The following is a 21968-nucleotide window of genomic DNA, read 5'->3' on the forward strand; positions in this document are numbered from 1 at the left end:
ATCCGGGCATTCCAAAGATGACAAAGAAAGATCACTGTAGTAAAATTAGAGCTGCCTGCTTGGATGTAACTGTTTTGGCATAAAGTGGCACTTAGATGGTAAAATTAGTTTAAAAATATGCCATGAATTATCATTTGTCTAATGCATATTATTTATTTTGTGTTTCATTTGGCCTCAATAAATAACAGCTATGCATAAAGCTCATCAAGTATCCATGGGATCTGGAGGTTTCCAAAGTTTTCAGGAATAGGTGTGCCTACCCAACCTGATCTTTGTTTAAGGTGGGGCAGCACCTGCCTATATAGAAGTTCCTTTTTTTCACTGATAACTCAAAGGCTGGACTGACCGCTCTGATCTCAGATTCAAGTTGGGAAGTAGTAGGGACAGGTGAGGACATCTGTCTACACACAAAAAATACATATCAGGGCTGAGGGAGTAGAAAGAGAGAAAGGGCACTGTGTGGAGGCCCTCCTAAATAATACCGACTGACATTCATGGTGACAAACATGTAAATGAGATAAAGAATGATCTCATTTAACTGTCACACCTTTTTGAGGAGGGTATGATTAGCCTATTTTACAGATGAGGAAACTGAGCCACAAAGAACTAAAGTAACTTGCTTCCTTCCCCTACAAATCCATACCTCCTTTACTCTACATTAGTTTTCCATAAAGAATGAAACATCTGATATATTGGATAGAGATTTACCTCTAGAATATAATATCAATGAGAAAAGAAACCCTAATTTTTAAAAATCACTGTATCTTTAGTACTCAGACTAATGTCTGGCACACAGTAGGTGTTCAAATTATATTTGTTAAGTGAATAATGACTGAATTTTAAGTAAAACATAAGTAAAATTTTAGAGGTATCTCTGATGGCAAGTTTTCCCCAGATTTCATCTGAGAGCAGTTGCATCAAAATCAGGAGGAGCCAACAGCGCCTCAGAGAAACAAGTCGGCCTGGAAGCAGGCCTTGTTTATCCTCTGAATTCCAGGGGCTGTGCTCTCGCCTCTCACTGGCCACTAAGATGGGAGAGGACGGTTGACTCTGGCAGAATTTGAAGGCGCTTGGCATGCACACATCGTTTAGGTCACCAGAAATAACTTGGAAATGCATGTATGTGTGTGCTAAGTGGAAAAGAGGAGAAAAATTCATTTCATTTATGGGGCTACTGGGTAGTGAGTTATTTTTTAAGGACCACTTAGAAGGGAGAACTTCAACTTGATTCCCCCCACCCCCATTACTATAATGATTCCTCTATCTTCTAATCTTCTTTCCATCTTAACAAGCCCCTCCATCTCTACCCCAGTGATCTAAAGCAGCGGTTGCCAACCAGTGGTCCACAGACCACGGTTGGTCCATGAGGTCCGAAAGGTTGGTGACCGCTGGTTTAAGGAAACCTTTGGAGCAGCGGTCGCCAATCGGTGGTCTGTGGACCACTTGTCCGTGAGGTCCGAAAGGTTGGCGACCGCTGGTCTAAAGCATTCACCTAATCATTTTTAATTTGGAGGAATGACTGCAGTATCTTAGGCAGTGGGATGGGCCCTGACTTTTATTTCCTTCTTAAAATCACTGTCTTCCAGAAGGTAGTGGTACAATGCCAACTCTATTATTCATTGTGAGAGGAGAGAGTGACTTTTCCTTCTGCAGTCCATTGAACAAGCTCTGTTCTTAGACAGGTCAACCCCATTCTTCCACAGGGAGTGAGGAGATGGGCACGCTCAGGGCCAGGGGCTGGCACTGGCTAGTTGATGTTAGTGCCAAGATTACCTAGCATTTCCTGCTTTCCATGTCAGTGTTTGAGCTATCTTTCTCATTGCTTCAACCATTACCTCTGAGTTTTGTTTTGTTTCTTAACTCCTTAGAATCTTCATGTATGAGTCATTTTCTTTCAAAGAAGATCCTAAAAATTGTCTTCATGCTGCCACTACTCTACAGTAAGACCCTTCCATCCTTTTTTAACATACCCAGGCAGCCCAGCCCCATTCCAAGGTAGTTAGTTGCCCTTGACTCCAAGGTCACAAACTCATAGGGCTTGTGTCAGTTAATTATTGTTGAATTAAATTGGCCCAAATTCAGTGATTTAACACAGCCACAAGGTATTATTTCTCATGAATCTGTGGGTTGATTGGGCAGCTTTTCTGTTGGTCCTTCCAGGACTCACTAATGTGGCTGCTTTCAACTGATTGTTGGCATGTGTGTTGGCTAGGCTGGGGCAGCTGGGCTTTTCTCTTAGAGGCTGCTAGACAGAACTGTTTTACATGGCAGCTGGCTACCAAAAGGATGAGAAGGGAATCTACAAAGCCTTGTGGCCTAGGCATGAAAGTCACATGATGTTACTTCTACCATAATCTATTGGCCAAATAAGTCTGAGGGTAAAGGCCAGCCTAGATTCAAAGACTCTTCTCCTAATGGGAGGGGCTGCTAAGATTCTTTGGCCATATTTACTCTATCCCAGGCCAGCAGGCAGAAGATATAAAAGGCCAACTGTGAGAAGATAGGGACCGAAGAGCATCATCTGTTACCAAGGAACGTATGGGTTCAGTGTGGCCAAATTTTATAATTTTTGAAAAGAAGCTAGCAATCTAGATTTTAAAAAAATATATAAATAGACTTTATTTTTTTGAGCAGTTTTAAGTTTACAGAAAAACTGCTCAAAATAACAGTTTCCATTTTTCTCTACCCACTGCCTAAATTTCCCTTATTATTAACATCTTTCATTAGTGTGGTACATTTGTTAAAATCAATGAACCAACATTGATACATTATTATTCATTAAAGTTCATAGTTTACAACATGGGGATTTGCTCCTTGGGTTCTACAGGTTTTATGAGTTTTGGTAAATGCATAATGTTTTGTATCTACTATCCAGAATCGTTTTACTGACTCTATAGTTTTGCTTTTCCAGAATGTCATATAGTTGGCATCATACCATGTTGTACTCTTTTTACAGTGGCTTCTTTCATTTAGTAATATAAATTTAAGATTCATCCATGTCTTCTCATGACTTGAAAGCTCAGTTCTCTAATCACTAAATAATATTCCATTGTCTGGATATACCACAACTTGTTTATTTAGTCACCTAATGAAGGACATCTTGGTTGCCTCCAAGTTTTGGCAATTCTGAATAAAGCTGCTTTAAACATTTGTGGGCAGGTGTTTATGTGGACATCAATTTTCAACTCATTTGGGTAAACACCTAAGAGTGTGATTGCTAGATTGGTCATGTGATAAGTCTATGTTTAGTTTTGTATGAAACTGCCAAATTATCTTTCCAAGTGGCTGTCTCATTGTGCATTCCCATCTTCAATGCATGAGAGTTCTTGTTTCTCCACATCCTCACTGGCATTTGATGTCAGTGTTTTGGATTTTAGCCACTGTAATAGGTGTGTAGTGATATATCCTTGTTTTAACTTGGAATTCACTAATGAAACAAGATGTTGAGCGTCTTTTCATATGCTTATTTGCATCTGTTTGTCTTCTTTGGTGAGGTGTCTATCTAGATCAGCGGTTCTCAACCTGTGGGTCGCGACCCCTTTGGGGGTTGAACGACCCTTTCACAGGGGTCACCTAAGACCATCGGAAAACACATATATAATTACATATTGTTTTTGTGATTAATCACTATGCTTTAATTATGTTCAATTTGTAACAATAAAATTGGGGGTCACCACAACATGAGGAACTGTATTAAAGGGTCGCGGCATTAGGAAGGTTAAGAACCACTGATCTAGATATTTTGCCCAGTTTTTAATTGGGTTGTTTGTTTACTTATTGTTGAATTTTAAGAGTGCTTTGTGTATTTTGGATACTGGTCCTTTATCAGATTTGTTTAGAGTCATTTACTTTTTATTTTATTGATTTTTATTTGAATTTATTGGGTAACATTTGTTCACAAAATCATACAGGTTTCAAGTTTACAAGTCAACAAAATATCATCTTCACAGTCTATCATGTGTCTATCATCCCAAGCCAAATCTCTTTCCATCCCCATTTTCCCCAGTTTGCCCACCTCCATCTACTCTCCATCCCCTTTCCCTCTGGCTATCACCACACTGTTTTCTGTGTCTATTATGTATGTGTATGTGTGTGTGTGTGTGTGTGTGTGTGTGTGTGTTTTATATGTGTGTGTTTTTGCTTAATCCCTTCATCTTCTTTTGTCCAACCCCCAACTTTCCTCCCATCTGACAGCTGTCTTTCTGTTCCAAGTATCCATACCTCTATTTCTATTTTGTTCTGTGTTTACTTAGTTTTTTTTTTTTCCTGAAAATATTTTCTCCTAGTCTGTGGCTTGGCTTCTCATTGTCTTAATAGGGTCTTTTGCAGAGCAGAAGTTTTTAACCTACAGGAAGTCCAACTGACCAATTTTTAATGTAATAAATTATGCTTTTGGTGTTGTATCTAAATAGTCATTGTCAAACCCAAAGTCACTTAGACTTTCTTTTATGCTGTCTCCTAGAAATTTTATAGTTTTATATTTAGGTCTATGATCCATTTGAGTTAATTTTTATGAGAGGTGTAAGGTCTAGGTCTAGATTCTTCTTCTTCTTCTTCTTCTTTCTTCTTTCTTCCTTCTCCTTCTTCCTTCTTCCTTCTTCCTTCTTCCTTCTTTCTTCTTCTTCTTTTTGTTGCATGTGGATGTCTATGAAATCTGGATTTTTGTAAGAAGTGTCCTGATTTTAAAGGTTGGGTAGACATATACTGGTAGTGGTAGGAAAGGAACTAGTAAGTTGCCCCTCCCTCATCACATGTCTGTAGGCTATTTTTCCATCTTGGATCATCTCTACCTCTGTCATACCCCTTACCTGGAATGCTTTTTAAAAAAATTATTATTGATTTCAGAGACAGGAAGGGAGAGGGAGAGAGATATAGAAACATCAATTATAAGAGAGAATCATCTACCGGCTGCCTCCTGCATGCCCACCCACTGGGGATGGCGCCCTCAACCCAGGCATGTGATCTCCTGGTTCATGGGTTGACCCACACAGGCTGGAATGTTCTTCATCCACCCATAAAATCTTATCTAAGGCCTACCTCACATTTTGTCTACCCTACCTTCCCCAATACTCTGACTGGTGCGTGTACTCATCAGATATTCAGTTAATAGTTGTTGAACTCTAAACACACTTATAGGCTACAAGTCCCAATTAACACTGCCATATACCATTGTCTTTCCTCCTTAGCCAGGCTGTAAACTCTTTTTTTTTCATTTACCCAAGATAGCTTAGCATAGGTTTGGGCACAAAATAGGAGAGAATACTTGCTGACAATTTTGGACTAGCTGGACTTTTGTCCTGGCTTACCAAGTATCCTTTGATCTTCAGGAGGACCTGCCAAAGATTTAAACCCTGCAGTCTTGCCCTGGCATGGCTAGAATGGTGGCATCTCTAATTTTGATGCCTGACTTAGCACTATGCCCACACAAACAAGAGGGGCCTGATCTCCTTGGAGAATTAGCAAAGATTTACCAATGAGACAGCAAAATGTAGTCTCTGAAGTACCAAAGGGTGCTGAGTCACAATGTGTTTCTTTCATTATGATTGTTACACGGTCACAGTGATCGTTCCAGTCATTATGAAAATAATGAAAAACAAATGAATAAAATAAAAAGAACAGACCGTTTTCTGGTGACTAGTTCCCCACCTTATGCTCAATTAATAGTCAAACAAGCTAATGGTAATCCACCACCCTTGATTCTGTGTTTTGTTTTCATCGGCATCATTAAGTGTTCCCATTCAAGGCTCTCTGTGCACTTCAAAGTGAACACTGCTGAAGGGAATGAAAGGGTCCAGAACGGAGACTGAGACCCACTGGTCTCAGTTGGCTTCAACTGAGCCCAATCACCATGGCACAGTGTGCCGACAGACTTCACAGAATCAATTTTCTCAGGGAACATACTGTGACTTCTGTTTGCCAGGACTACCCAGCCTGTATCCATGGCCACTCAGGCAAATTCCACGCAGAAAACAATGGGAGCCACAGCATCTCACTGCTCTGAGTGACAGAAATGGTCACTGCAAAGCTTGCAGGACCTGTGCCTGGCCCGTGTTTGGGGCGTGGCAAACTCTGGTGTCTGCACTGGGATCAGCACTCCTGCCTCAGGAACAGTCTGCCTTGAGCTCAAGACTCACAGGTGTCAGTCAGACCTTCCCTGAGCTCAGCAGGACCACAGTCCTGCTAGAAACACCATACATCTACCTCTAATCCCCCTCCCAAGAATAAAGGTAGAACTGTTCCTGGCATCACCTTCCCTTCCCTGGGAAAGCCCCTCCCCCCAAATCTGCAGCATGTAGGGAACAGCCCCTTGTATGGTGTGAAATGGACTGAGTCACCCTGAAGTGTTTTATGTAAAACAAATCACTAGACAATTAAAAAATAAAAAGCCTAAGCCCCCTCTTCCAGGACCTGTTTAAAAGACAACCCCTTTCTACTTAGCTGCTCAAGCAGCCTCTTTGGACACACTGTACTCAGCAGTGACTCAGGGGGCTCCAAGCCCTTAGCTGCTGAAAACAAAGATTAAAGAAAACTACTTGGTACGACAGCAGAATCAGAAGATGTAAAGCAACCTGGGCTAGAAATTCAACTTTGCTCATGCTGAGCAACAAATAACCTCAGCAACTGGTAGGTACAGAGATTAAACAAAATGGGGGTGCAGTGGGGAACAAGAATCTCCTTAATGGCTAGGAGCAACTGAGACATTCAGTCTGGCCATGGGGAGCCAGAGAAACTCACTGCCCATAACCTGAACACGTTAAATCATTTTGAGCTCTTAAGGCACTGGTTCACTTCTTAGTGAACAAACATATTACCAAAAAATAGGTAAGTCGTTTAACTTCCTGAATATCAAGGTAGGATTTAAAGCCATTACCTAAAATGAGACCTGACTTTCTCAATGTATGATTTCATCCTTACTGTTGTTGTGTTTTCTATATAATTACCTCTTAAGTCCACTTTAGAGTCATTTTTCCTCCCAAACCTTAATGTACCTTAGTCCCTTCTAAGGCAAAAATTGTTGGACCCATTTTGCACATCTGTAGCCATCTTAATGAGATAGAATGCTAAGGTGCTTTCACGCACACAACCTTAGCTAGAGAGGGGCAGGAAAAGGCTCTGCTATCCCGACGCCTCACCATGTAAAACAACTGCCTGAGAGCAATCTGTGGCTGAACCGCAAACTATTTTCACTAGAGAAAGGCAAAGTCAACTCTGCTTTTCCCGAGTCTTATACAACTGCAGCCTCAAAGTCCAGCTGTTCTGGTCATGGCCTCACATTCTTTCCGCAAAGGCTCCGGTTGACACGATTTATGGGGTGGTCTGAGGAAGCATGCTAAGCAATGTGGGATGAAACCACAAGGGAGGACTTTCTGGCCCTAACAGAGTACATCCAATTTCCGTGGAGGTTTGGACAAGCAGCCCCAAAACTGCCTGTGTTGGCTACGGGTACTTGAAACCCAAGAGTGAAGCAACAATGGTGCTTCTCTTTTATAGCCTCTGTATGTGATCACAGTCACACTAAGGTTGGAGGAGCTGAAGACTCAAAGGGCTACTGGGGGGCTTTTTTCTGGAACTGAACATTGTCAACACAGTCAGGGATTAGGGAAACCAAGACAACATGAATGAAAGAAACAGACCTGGCTTGTGATCTACTGAGCTACTGCAGTGCCTGGATGTTCATAAAATCAAAAGGAACTGCTTTTCATGCCCAGCAGCCAGCACAGGCAAGAGCAATAGCCATCACCAAAGCCATCTCAGCAGGATGGTAAATCATAGATCACCAAGGCCAAGAAGCAGTATGTTGTGAATAATGATTAACCCATAACAAACTAGCCAAGCTCCAAGTTTAGGGAAATTTAAATAACATTCATAGGACAATGCTCAAAGTCAGATTGGGCCTGAGAGCAAATTCTCAGCAGAATTGCTGACCGAAGGCCTGCTGCGGCAGGCAAGCAAACATACTTACAGTGAGTTGGGCCGGGTGGGTTTGAGCACATCCAGGTCTGGGTCACTGGAATTCATGTTGGGCTGTAAGCTGCTGCTAGAATTAAGGATGCTGTTTGCATTTGATGAGACGACAGATTCCAAGCTGGAGTTAATGATGCTGTTTCTTTGTTCCTCTGGGGAAAAACGAAAGGCCACAAGCCTCATATTAATATTATTTTATAGGGGTAGTCTATTCTCACATATGTAAAAATTTACAAATACTGAAATTGGATTGAGATCTTTGGGCCAGTGAAGCTAAACATGGGACATAGGAAAGGATGTGAATTACAAGTGGGAAAGGAATCAAAGAGGAATAGGTCACCTGAAATTTGAGTAAAACCCCTCCTTAGCTTGATAGGACATACCTCCTCCCCTACCCTCCCCTTTAATTTGACCAGCCTTTTTCCTAAGAGTAGCCCTACCACTGCACCATAAGTTGTGTCTTATTTTGACTGACAGATGGTCAGAGCACAGAGCAACCTTCATAGCCCTTTGTGTTCAACCATATCCTCTTGGTTTCTGTGACATTCACCTTTTATTCAAACACTCCTGCCCCAATGTTGTCTAAATTGCAGACCACCTCCTACCTTTGATTCTATAGCAAGTAACCATAAACATCTACTATTTGGCCATCTACTTCCTTATGACTGTAATCGAAATTCCTAATGCTCCCTACACATACCCTCTGGGTTGCTGTAGCTCTATGCAATTGATGTTTAGCTTCAAGTTAGTTCTTTGATAAAAAGATGTGTAAGGGCTACAGAGTAGTTTGCATATAAAAAACTGAGTCCAGGGTCCAAGCACTCATATTAATGCTTGGAGTGTATTACCAGGCCAGGAGGGAGAAACCTGAGTTGTCTTCAAGGCTCCACCCCTGACTGGTAGTATGGCCTCAGGCAATTTTCACTCACACTCTGCTTCTTGGCTACTATACAATGGGGAGAGTGAGCTGTCCTGTGGATCAAGTAGGATCATTTGCAAGAATGTGTTTTGTAAACATCAGACATTGCTCAAAGAAAAGAACTTTCTTTTTGGTTAATCCTCACCCAAGGATATTGTTTTCATTGATTTTTAGAGAGAGTGGAGGGGGAGGGGGGAGAAAGAGAAACATGGATGTGAGAGAGACACAGCAATTAGTTGCTTCCAGCATGTGTAGAGACCAGGGTTGGGCATCAAGCCTGCAACTGGAATTGAACCTGGAACCCTTCAGTCCCCAGGCCGACGCTCTCACCACTGAGCAAACCAGCCAGGGCAAAAAAAAGAATGTTCTGTTTCTTCCCCTCTTTAAAAACTTGGAACCACTACCTGAAGAAAACATTTTTGCTGTGATTTAGCTAAATGACACAGGTACCACTGCTATAGCAAAACAGGGGATTTAGAATGTCATTTTTGTCCCATATTACCAACAGATACGCCATATTGAAATCAATATGATGTTTTGAAATCAACTGATGTTTTGAGCAATCGATTCACTTATCAAGAAATATATCTGGGTTAATCTTCACTGGACTGTTTTGAAATGAGCCACATGTGTACCATATCCCTAAGGAGACAGACTAGGCCAGGGGTGGGCAAACTTTTTGACTCGAGGGCCACAATGGGATCTTAAACTGGACCGGAGGGCCGGAACAAAAGCATGGATGGAGTGTTTGTGTGAACTAATATAAATTCAAAGTAAACATCATTACATAAAAGGGTAAGGTCTTTTTTTTTTTTTAGTTTTATTCATTTCAAACGGGCCGGATCCGGCCCGCGGGCCGTAGTTTGCCCACGGCTGGACTAGGCTCACTGACATGGTAGTTTAGAGGTGGACATTTGAACTCCGGTGTCTTTAGCCGATAAAGGGGGTGATGTCATGATAAAAATACTTCTTCCCTTACACTAGCCATGTCGTAAAAGTATATTATGCTTATGAAATGATGTTAGATTAATATTCACATTACACACACACACACACACACACACACACACACACAATACCCAATGACCCCCTAATAGCTTGGCAAATTTTCAATATCCTACAGGAGACTTAAAAAAACACCATGAGGCTATTGGGAGATTGCTTAACTCTAAGTAGATTTTGAAAAAAGTAGATTATTAAGTTGATTCCAGAGATTTAGAACTGTTCATATTTTAAGAGCTTAAATTCCAAACGGAAGCAACAATGAAGAAAGAGAAACCAAAAGAGTTACATTGAACTAAGACGTAGGCAGACTAATAAGGCCTGCAAATGGGAACCTGCTACTGAGAAGAAAAACAACTCTAAAATGACATAATTAGGGGATCATCTAAGGAATGGTTATGCCACTTATCAGTATGATTCAGTATAAGTAAAAATTTCCTTTGCACAAAGTACTCATATCAAGTCCTGCAAGACTGTGAGGAGCCCAAGACCACCATATAAAAAAAGGGGAATATGATACTTCTTTGGGGTTCAGTAGAGACATTTTCTGCTTTATACAGGAGGAGAGATTAATACTTTTATGAATTCTAGTTTGAGGCCAAGTTTGGATAACATAATTCTCTGAGGAAACAGAAGAATATAGCTGTAGCTCATATTTTTCTTGTGATTTTATTTACTTATCCATGAGAAGGTTGTAATTCTATAAATTAAAAACAGTATCTTGCTAAAAGTATATTAGTTTTTCTAAAATATTATCAGGATTTTTTTCTGCCTTACTATCCATTAGAAAAGGAATATTTGAAATGAAACCTTCTTCAATTTTTATTTATTCAATGAATATTTAATGAGTATCTACTGAGTAGCAAACACGGTACCCAGTTAGCAGACTCTTAAATTAATTCCTTGGTATTTTATTCAGATGCCTACTGTTATATTTATTAACTTGCACATATCTACTTAATCATATGTTTACCTTATTCGGTAGACTATGAGCAACCTAAGATTGGATATCTGACAGATAACACTTTTAAATCACAATTGGAAAAAAAACATTATATAAAGATGCTTTGCTTTATAAAATAAAATATTTTATCAGAATCCTAATGCTCATAAAAAGATTTCATTCTGAAAACTAGATTAGATAAAGATTTTAAGAACACATCTCCTATTAGTTTAATAGACTGGGGTTCTCCATGACCTAATGAGAAAGGCTGTAGCATATGAAACATGGTATTTGTCTGAATTAAACTCACAAGGGAATGAGGATGGGGTAGAAAACGAGAACGTGACCCTCCCTGGGCTAGGAAAGTCATAGAATAAAACAGGTGGCTACACCCAAACTGAACTTGGGGATTTCTAGCATTCCATTTACTGAAGGACATTAGAATTCTTTTTCTAAAAAATAAATTCTTTTTTAGGTTCTATTTGGGCTTATATTAAGATATCTAGAATCTTTCACATATGTCATAACCTAAGACAAAACAACAACAAAAGCAAAAGGTCAGGGAAAGGAACTCATTGTTCAAGAAGAGAACAAAATATAATTAATCATAAGATTTCATAGTTTTGTAGCCAAGACAGCCAACTATGCACCCTAAAAGGCATCCTCTTTATTGGTCTACCTGGGTGAGCCATGTGATAAGGAAAACTGGAAATCTGGCACTCTCTGACTACCCGACCATCACAGTTTCATTGGATGCAAGACCTCAGCTAGTTAAGACTGGGAATTCCTAGTGGATACTTCTCAGATGAAATGCTGACAAGTCTTACTGAGGGTGAGCAAGAAGGTGAAGATTATTCCAGAGATGGGGGAGTAAGAAGAGCAACAGCAAATCAAATGTTTTAGTAGTTGTGGCAAAATCTAGAGCAGCGGTCGCCAACCAGTGGTCCGCGGACCACTGGCGGTCCGTGAGGTCTGAAAGTTTGGCGATCACTGCTCTAGAGAGACCAGTTCTTAAGCATTTGAAATGAATTAAAAAAATAAAGAGAAAATGATTCAGTAATGTCACTCAAAACAGGAGGATTTTTGTCAGGTGGACAAATGAGTCCTTGCTCCTGACAGAAAAAACATGATGAGAATAGGCAGCCTAAAAAGTAAAAATAAAATAAACCAAATCATTCAAATACGAGAGACAGCTGGACTTGGAGCCACTGATGATTCACACCAGCTCTGCATCTTCATAAGAAGGTACATATAAGAAGGACTGATGGCAATTACATTACTGAAGGAAAAAATTATAAACTACTGGACTGAAAAAGAAAAACAACAACCGGTTATGAGTCAAATCAACAAGATCACAGAGAACCATTTAAATGACCAAGAGAGAAAGAATGCCCACAAGTTAGGAGTATTCCTAAACTCGTGGAATTCAGTGAAAATGCTTGCCTTCCTCAAATGTGTTTGTCAACAAGAATCTCTCTTCATAGTAATCACTGAAAACAAGAGCCCAGAAATTAGGAAATGATAAAAGCAATCTTCAAACAATTGTAAACATCTATGAGTAATGTATTGGATGGTTTCAGGAACATATGTTCTACAAGGAGTGACAAACTGGATGTGGAGCTGGTCCTTAAAAATACAAACTACTCAAGGGCTGGGGCACATGTGCCCAAGCAGAAAACATCCGGCATCCGTCACAGTGACTCGTGCGGTCAGCATCGGCTCATCCATTCCTGCTTAGTCTGTGCATAGTGTCTGCTAAAGCTCCACGAATAAGTGTAAGCTAAATAATAAATACAAGGCCACAATAAACAATCAAAATGTGTTCTCCTAGAACAGAAAAAGGCAGTTCTGTATGACTGGATTTTTCAGGTGTGTCCCGACTGGGACCGCTAATGTCCTTAAAAACAAAGTCCTGGTTACAGGGGGGCAATGTTTTTTTGTATAAATCAGGAGCGGAAAAATATGAGTATGCAACCAAATCACTGCAACTAAAAAAAGAAAGCCACAGAGTAATTTTGGTGATATTGTACTTGTTCTGGGGGTTGCCATGGAAATCTGGGAGCTAAGCTACTTCACTTTCTATATTTACCAAGTGTCTCCTGCTTGCTCTAAATGACAACTCCACCACACACAAGAGGCAGGGTCTCTGTTTACCACAGAACCCAGAGGCGAGGCCAGGAACGCACACGCAGCGCCAAGCTAAATTCACACGTCCCAGCAGGCCTGAACACGTCTGGCCCACTGGATGCACAGAGCTGAAGAAGAAATATGAAACACAGACCTTCGAGGTCACTTTGGGGAGATTTCCCAACATGCATGGAGGTCTTTCAGAATACAGGCTAGCATCTCATCTTTCTGGATGTCCGAGCCTCGCTGGCAAAAAGGAGGGGGAAGCTGACTTTTTTTTTTAACAGCAGCTCATGATGCCTCGCAGAGCTGGAAGTGGGTAACTCTCTCTCCACATGATCAAACAGGGAGGAAAGGGAGTTGCCAGACTGAGGGAAGTTCTGTAGAGACCCAGGGGTTTATGCAAAATATATTAAGGCAAAAGGAAAATACCCAGTGGCTTTCCTGTGCGCGGTGGGGAGAGAGGTGTACTTTCTCCTGGCTTGTTAAAGTTTTGCAATGAGGTCTGCAATGTGTCATCTTGACAAGATAGGATGATAATAGTGTGGCAGCTTAATGAATTTTGCAATAAAAAATGATGAGTGCGCTGCAATTTCTGAGTTTACCACCTCTGGGAAACACCCAAGTTCACTGGAAGCTTGGAATCACTTTCTGAAGCAATTTTGTTTCCCTGTAACTTTGCTTTGGATACTGGTGGCGTGCCAAGCCACACGAATTCTGAGGTGGTCTGATTTCACGCTGACCCAGCCTCAGTCCCTATGATAAAAATTTGGACAATGTGTTGGTACACATGAAAACAGTTTGGGCAATGTTTTAAAAAATAATCTTAAAATGTAATTTGGGCTGTGAATAGGCTAAACAATGAGTTGATGCATGCAAATCATGGTCAATTGTTTTGACCACAGGACACAGTTCATGATGCTACAACCTGTGGCAGGTTGTCTTCAGCAAAAACCACCACTGATTTTGGTCCTGTGTGGACTGAATTTCTCTCCCCATGGCGCTCAGAACTACCCTTTACTTTGCAAAGGGAAAGGATGCCAATAACACTGGATTTCAAGAGAGAATGGGGAAATCATTGTGGCTGACCCAGGACTGAATGGTTCAGGCAGTGGGGCAATGAGGCACAATGGGGATACCAGGACCTGAAACAAGAGCATTTCAAAAACCAAGGTGTACGAATGAGCCTCTAATCAATGCTGAACAGGGAGTTGAAAAATGAGAGTTAAATGGATACTCTCCCACTCACAACTTAGTCCTCTTTTCTGCCTGAGAACTTACTTTTGAGTCAAGACACTGTCCTTTTAACCTATGGTCTCTCAATATCTGAGGGCGTCCACATATCGACTACTTATATTATTGCTCATCAGAAAGAAGATAATTATATATTTACATATTTTTAATACCATGACACATTGAAAAATGGGTTTGAGATAGTAACTGAAATGTATAATTAGGAGGTTTTGCTTTTAATAAGGTAAAATGAATCAATGCATAATAAATATGCATCTTCTTCAATTTAGAAAGTACAAGAAATACAAATACCCTACCTATATTTTGGTGTGTCAATATCCAGTTGGTTTTCTATACATAGAAACACACACACACACACACACACACACACACACACACACTCTTTTTCTTTTAAAAAAGTGGGATAATATCATATCTACTAATGTGCTATCTACTTTGTTCACTTAGTGAAAGTGCCAGCGATCTGAGCCTATCATGTGCTTTTTTTCATTTACTGGTCTTGAACTTCTTCCCTGCCAAGGGTTTTCCACAGCATCATTTTTTAATGGATGCATCAACTATGTGGTTTTCAATCACACATGGTAACCACACATAATTAAGCCAAGAGCCACATTACACCTTACAGCCTGTGTGACAATAGGAACCCATGTGGATAAGCACATCATCTGCCAAGACAAGCAGGTGTGTCCAGAGCACGCATCACCTGCAGAGGCAGCCTGAGAAAAGGCACAGGCTGCAGCCCTGCCTGCTCGGAGAAAGGCATTACGTAAGACTTTGAATAGTATGAATTCCCTGTGATTTTTCAACGAGGAAGACACACATGAGAAGTATATGAGCTAAGTTCTCAACCTCTCACTGGGCCTGTCTGGGACAGGGTCCAGGAAGAATTAACTGAACTAAAATAATTAATCAGAACTATAATCCCAGCAGCTAGTTAACATGATCCCTGTAAAACAAAGCCCAAGAATCCATTCCCACCCCCATCAACACTGCACAACTCATCCCAGGCTGCTGATGTATTTGCACTCAAGCATCAAACGGGCTCTGGCTGAGCCAGGGAGATTGCATTACCCTTCTGCACGGGCCTCTCCTGGGGAATCTGCACCTCCGGGCGCGGGGGTAGGGGGGGGGGCGCGAGGGCGAGGGGGATACTTAGTCAAATGTAAGGGAAAGCTATAGCTTGATGATAATCATCGTAATCGTAGCTAATGTTTATTAGGTGCTTACTATGTTCTAGGCCCAGTGTCAAGTACTGTACATGCACTGTTTCACTTAATCACGGTAATTTCCCTACAAGAAAGCTATTACTAGTGATGGATTTTACAGATGAAAAAAATGGCGGTTCGGACCAGGAAAAGTAATGTACTCCAGGTCTCAGAGTCAAGATAGCACAGAAACAGTGCCGGTGGGCACAGAGCTCCTACTTTCAATCACCACGCCAGGCCGCCCCCAATCCTGACAGACAGAGAGATGTTCTGGTAATGACAGAAGACAAGAAACCAAGATGGTGCCCCCTCTCTCAAGCCAGTGCTTCTTCACTGTAGCTGTCTTCAGCACTGCCCGGGAGCTTTTAAAATACAAATGCCTGAGCTGCAGAGCCAGAATGTACCAGAATGTACCAGAGAGAAACCAGCCACCTGTATTTTTAACAAGCTCCTTACATGACTCAAATGCACACCCAAGAATAAGAACCAGTATTCCAAGCAATATATTTCCACACCTTGGTGGATATACTAAAAATCTGGGACAACATAAGTGATAAATGTCACCTTGCAACTTCTTAGAAGAAATCTAAAAGGTACGAGACCTGGTTGCTTGTTTCCTCTAATCCCGGGCTCTACCTTCTATATTTGTTCAGAAAACTAAAAAGTACAGTTTGCTTGTCAGTGCCTTTCACCTCAATATACCAGTGCAATGTCTGCTGTGTGGTGTATCTGCATGGAAACTTAGAGATTAAACACTAATATCCTTTGCTACCCTTCATCTGGCAGCACAGTTGAAAAACCTGGCAAGGTGACCCTCAGGAGCCTCCTCTCCAGGAAGAGGGAGGCAGCTGACAATCTGAGGCCAGAAGCTTTGGCACAGAGTCACTTCTGAGAGAAAAGGATGGGCTTCAACTTCTGTACAGAGCAGGGGCCCTGCGGAGAGATGGGGGGAAACGTGTGCTGATGGGGAACAATTGGAGCCTCTCAAACGGAAGCACCAAGCGAACTACTCTGGGAGTTTCAGGGACTGAAGAGAGGGCTGACCCATGAAAGACTGAGGAGATAATAAACTGCAAGTACATCACTGAGGAGAAAAGGCATAATTGGATTCAAAAGAGGCAGATACGCAGACAGAAGAGGAAATGAGGTTCTGAAAAATCATATGCCAAGTTTGAAGGTAGAGGAGAGGTTTTGTGTGTGTGTGTGTGTGTGTGTGTGTGTGTGTGTGTGTGTCCATCCACACAAGCATGATCTCTCTAACAAGGTATATGGTCTGTGGCAAGAATCTGAAGAAAGGTAAGGTCACATCACACCTGGACAGGTATCACAGCATGAAACCATGCACAGCATGTTTATATCACCGAGTGCCTACAGTGATATAAACAACCAACTAATAATATCTGAACCCAACTCTAGTCAAGTGGACAAAAGAAATGTGACTTTTTATATTTACATTAACAGGAAGAATCTGAATCAGTCAAAATTTTAGAGCAAAGTCTATGGACTACAAACTGTGGTACATACTCCACGGGCAGAACACAAGACGATTCTGGGGTTGGATGTGAATGAACATTCTTTATCTTAATGGTTACATATTTATTTTCCTATATATTAGGGAACAGAACAGTGAGACCATCAAACTTATGTTTTTGGAGCTTTTACTGAGTAGGAATAGGCCATGTAAAGAAGTGAGTTGATTTAAAGTTGATGTAAAGACATGTACTAAACAACAGTGAATGAGTTATGTGGCTGTGGCACAAAGAGTGAATGAAGGTTTATGCAAATGATTCAGGTTTGGGAAGTAGGGAGCTAGGTATAGAAAGAGGCCTCACACTGAAAAACATTGTCATTACTGAATATACAATTATTATTATGGAATACACATTATGGAAATGCAATTTCCCCCACAAATCAGCTGTGGGATCTTTATCTATATTTGAATTCCAAAGAGTAAACTCAGCAAAGAGCTTTGATAAATCAGTCTTCTGTCTCTGTCCATAGACCAGACAAAGGGAAGTGTAAGGTGTGTGAAGACTTTATTGTGCGTTGTCACCTGTTCATCTAACCCTGATGGGTGGCCAGATTACAACCTAGGAGGGGCGAGTGCCAGTAGAACCTTCCAGCTCCTGGCCCAGTCTTCCTCAGCATCAACTCACCCAACTCCTCCTATTGTCCTCTCTAAGCCAGGAGAGCCATTCTAATTTCCCAGAAAAAAGGGGGGATTCTGAAACAGATTACTAAAAAGAATATTCACCTACACACATCTATATACTTTTCAATGAAAATGTTTCTTTTGAAATGTTTCTTCTCTGAGAAATGGGGGGAAAGCGAAACACCCCACGAATATTCAAGCATATGGAGATTTTGGTCTTGTTTTCAGGGAGCATTTACTAACATTTGGAGGAAAGAGGTATTGCTTCACCCTCTTCCCGTCTCCCACCCTCTGTTCGCCATCTGCAGACAGGGCCAGCAGTTGGCTCTGCAGCTTAGGCAGGTCTGCTTTCACACATCCTTAACTTTCATCCCCTGCCTGTGAGATAAAATTAATCATGGGCAAGGATCTAATTGATTTTCTCCTGATCTCCATCTTTTTCCTACATGCTCCCAGAGTATGCTTCTAGGCTGGCCCCAGAGCTGCTTTTGCTTCAGTCTCATCATAACCTCGGCACTATGGAAAGCGTAGCAGCATTTACCAGCACTGTCTGATCTGTCCCAATCTGCACTGTACACGTTTGTACAAAACATGAGGTGACCATGGCTCTCCTGGAAACCCGAGAAGCACATCACCTCACAGTCTTGTTTGTGGCAGATGTGGGTGTGGCCAGGCCTTTTCCAAGCCTTTGCTGGTACATGTGGAGGAACCCAGGCCATGTGGACACCACAGTGAGAATGAGCCAAACTAGGCAGTCAAGAGGAACACAGATTATCATTCGAAGGGAAGCCAATCCAGGTACAGGGTCAAAGCCCTAAAATTGTGCATATCCACTGACCTAGAAATCTTTCCAGGAATTGATCTTAAGAAAATGATCATGACTATGAATAGATTTAGCTACAAAGATCATAACAGTAGCTTTATTCATAAATGCAAAATACATGAAACACCCAAATGGTACTAAATACACCAAGGTACAGCCGTATTATGGGATACTGTGACATCTTTAAATGCATGATGTTTGGGGTGGAGGGGTGGTGAAGATTTGTTTTCAGGCGTTATGATAATGAAAGCCATCACTTTTAAAATGCGAGGAGCTACTAAAACTCATTTTTGTAACAAAGGAAGAGAAAGATGCCAATCCTGATAAGGAGCCTCTTCTCTTCAAGGCAAAACAGGTCATTATTCCACTTTGTGTTTTGTCCTTGTAGTGATAATAATTACAGCTCTCCACAGCATTTACCGTGGCACCTTGGATGGCACAGTGCAACACAGTCCTCAAGGACACAAAAGGCAGAGGCCCACAGAGAGGCCAGAGGTGTGGCCCCCGAGCAGCCGGAGGCAGAGGCGGCAAGGGATGTCCCTGGGGCATCACACTAGCCCTGAGCACAGGACTCACGTTTCTCTGTCGACTGCATAGCATGGAAGAGCGTCAGGGGCCTCTCGCTGCAGGATGGGGGCTTGGAGTCACCACTCTTCTTCCGAGACAGGTGCAGCTGGGCATTGGTGAGAGGCATTTCAGGCACAGTGTTAAATATCTGCAAGCATAATTGCACAGGACGGTTACAGGCTGCCGTGAACTGGGGAGAAAGCAGAACCAGTACAAAGGCGGGTGGTGATGTCTAAGAATCAGCAACAAACCTTGAGAAGACCACCACTGTTTGCTCAGGACTTCATTTTAATCATCTCTAGGAAGTGGGTTAAACCTTCTTGTTGGGAAGTGTATCCCAGAGCTTGGTAACCATTTACTTCCATCTCTAACCCCTTCTCCTATTCTTCTCTCCAGGGGACATGGGAAAAATCTGTGCTAAATCTAAGCCATTGGCTATTAACAAGGCTTCAAGTTTTGTGACCACCTTTGTGCATAATCAGAGTGTGAAATATGCATTTAAATAACACTCCAAACAGAACTCCAGTGTACACTGGGCATCATTTCTTCATCTGTCCTCAGTCATCTTCGGGGGGGGGGTATCCTTTCTAGTGTTATCTTTGATGCTGAGCAATTTTTTTTTCTGATTTATAATGGGGGGGGGACTTGTTGTTTTTCCTTGTGATGATAAAAGAAACATATAAATACTACAGGCAATTTGAAAAAAGCATCAAGAAGAAAACAGAAAAACTCTCCCAATTCTAGGATAACCACTATTAGCTTTTGAGTTTTATTTTCTTGTAAACATTTAAGCTTTTATTTAAAAAAAAAAAAGTCCAAGGTAAAAAATGAGAAGAAAATGTTAGACAAAATCATGACAACTCTCATCTTTTTTTTTACAGACACAAGGACAGCAGAATTATTATAATACATACCACTTATATGGTTAGTTAGCTTGATTACAGTAGCCACCATTCAATGTTGGTTCCCTAGGGACCTGCCACTGCATGTGTTTCACGGGCGGCTCATTCAGTGCTCAGTGACCTGAGCAATAAGTACTCTCCTCACCATTTATAATGAAGAACTGGGGCAGAGAGGTTAAGCTGCCACAATCAGATATAACTTCAGATGACCACATAGAAACCCATGTCCTTAGAATTTCCAGATTCATTTTTCAATGCATAAAATAATAATAGCAGCACTAATTCATGCAATCAAGAAAGATCTTTCAAGCATCTACTTTACGCCAGGCACATGTTGCCTGTGGTTAGAGTTTGCATCCAGTAGCTGTGATTTGTTGAGTCTTTGCCTTGCCAGGCACCAGGTTAAGTGCTTTGTATTGGTTAGCTCACTTAATGTTAAAGAATACTTTTCCATAATGACGATTATACTCTTTAGACTGTTTTGTATCCTATACATTTCATTCAACATTACATTGTGACATTTCCTCCTTCATTAAACAATCTTCTAACACCCCGACTATATTAAATCAATAAATATTGATCCTCTCATTATTGTCACTTCCTCTTTAGAGCTAGCCTCCTTCTGGATTTTCTCTTTTCCGACAGTCATGAATAATAAGAGGATGATGATGGTGGCCCAGTCCCTTAAACTATGGGTGGCCCTAAACATATCAGAGTCTTTGTCATGGCTTTCTCTCCTTCATGTGTGCATTTAGAAGAACTAAGAAGCTGATAATATAGGAAACAAAGTCATAAGAATGATAAGAATTTCATCTCAAACAGCTGCTCTCCATGGGTTGGCAGGTCCTTGGGCTCCAATGATGCCAGCCAGCTGGTTCAGTCCATCTCATTCCCAAACACAGCTGTCTGAAAACAGCATTATCATATTTTCCCCAGGGGACTGAATTTTCAACAAAATAAACCGAATCACAACATAGCTAAGTTCAACTGGGGCAAGGGAGTAAGGGGAGAAGGGGACTTCACGCAAAAACAACTGAGATCATTTGGCTTCCAGAGGAGTTGGCATCCCTAAAAATAAGTACTAGTGCTATACATGTCTCCAGTCTCTTTTTGGGTGTCTGCAGGGGAAGAAACGAGAAACTATGGTTGTTGTTGAGCTCAAGGACCACAACCTCTAAGAAGCTTTCTCTTCCCTTTACTTTGATCCCCAAAATAAGCTGAACCATGGCTGCTCCTGGGTGACAACCTGCCCATGCACCGTTATCATTGATATTTAAACACTGTTCCTTTAGATGAGTGTTCACATCTGCCCGGTCAACTCAACACAGCAAACAGGCTGAGCATTCCACAATGAGAGATTTCCCGACCAGCACAGCTAAGCAGAGGAGAGGCCAGGGCAGGAACCTGGGGCTGAAGTAACTAACACCTTCACTTTCCATGTCCTCAGCAGTCATTATTCATTCAGCTCAGCTTTTCTAGCCAGTCCTGACTATAGAGGCCAGAGGCTCCAAACCCACAAGGATGTATTTCAACAAATAATGGTGTCTCTTAGAACCCTTCTGCCTCTGGCCTCGAGTACAGCACATACAGCAATTCCTACCTAAAAACATTTTAAATGAATTCAAACTTAGTGATAGGCCTCTGTCCTGTTATGCTTGGTGTCCCCCAGGTTTTGTCTCTCTTTCTTAACAAGTTACTGAGAATGAGATCCCCACCAACTACAATGGGAACAGTTAAATTTCAACTGTAACCAAAAATGTGAGCACTTGCCTTTTCCTAAAACTGTAGTAAATGCTAGAGAAACAAAGGAGAGTAAATTGTAAGGAAGGACCGTGGATTTAGACAGACGCCTGAAAAATTGTGCTTATACACATCCATGCAGGGTGAGACAGGAGAACATAATATTTCATTGGCTGTTTCGTCTAAGTCAGGAGTGGGGAACCTTTTTTATGGCAAGGGCCATTTGGATATTTATAATATAATTTATGGGCCATACAAAATTATCAACTTGAAAATCAACCTACTATATTTGGTCAAACATTTAATTAACTCACCCCTAATGCCTTGGAAGGGCCAGACCAAATGATTTCTCGGGCCTTATGCGGCCCT

General features: G+C 41.4%; 1 protein-coding gene across 1 annotated transcript in view; it reads right to left on the reverse strand.

The window, feature by feature from the left end:
* The window catches only part of ARHGAP26 (Rho GTPase activating protein 26), a 406595-nt gene that overhangs the window by 71081 nt on the left and 313546 nt on the right, over nt 1-21968 (reverse strand). The window contains 2 exon segments of the mRNA XM_006086413.2: nt 7964-8117; nt 18967-19105. Coding sequence (XP_006086475.1) covers nt 7964-8117; nt 18967-19105 — 293 coding nt within the window.

Source organism: Myotis lucifugus, unplaced genomic scaffold (genome assembly GCF_000147115.1).
Source record: "Myotis lucifugus unplaced genomic scaffold, Myoluc2.0 scaffold_28, whole genome shotgun sequence".
Lineage (NCBI taxonomy): Eukaryota > Metazoa > Chordata > Mammalia > Chiroptera > Vespertilionidae > Myotis > Myotis lucifugus.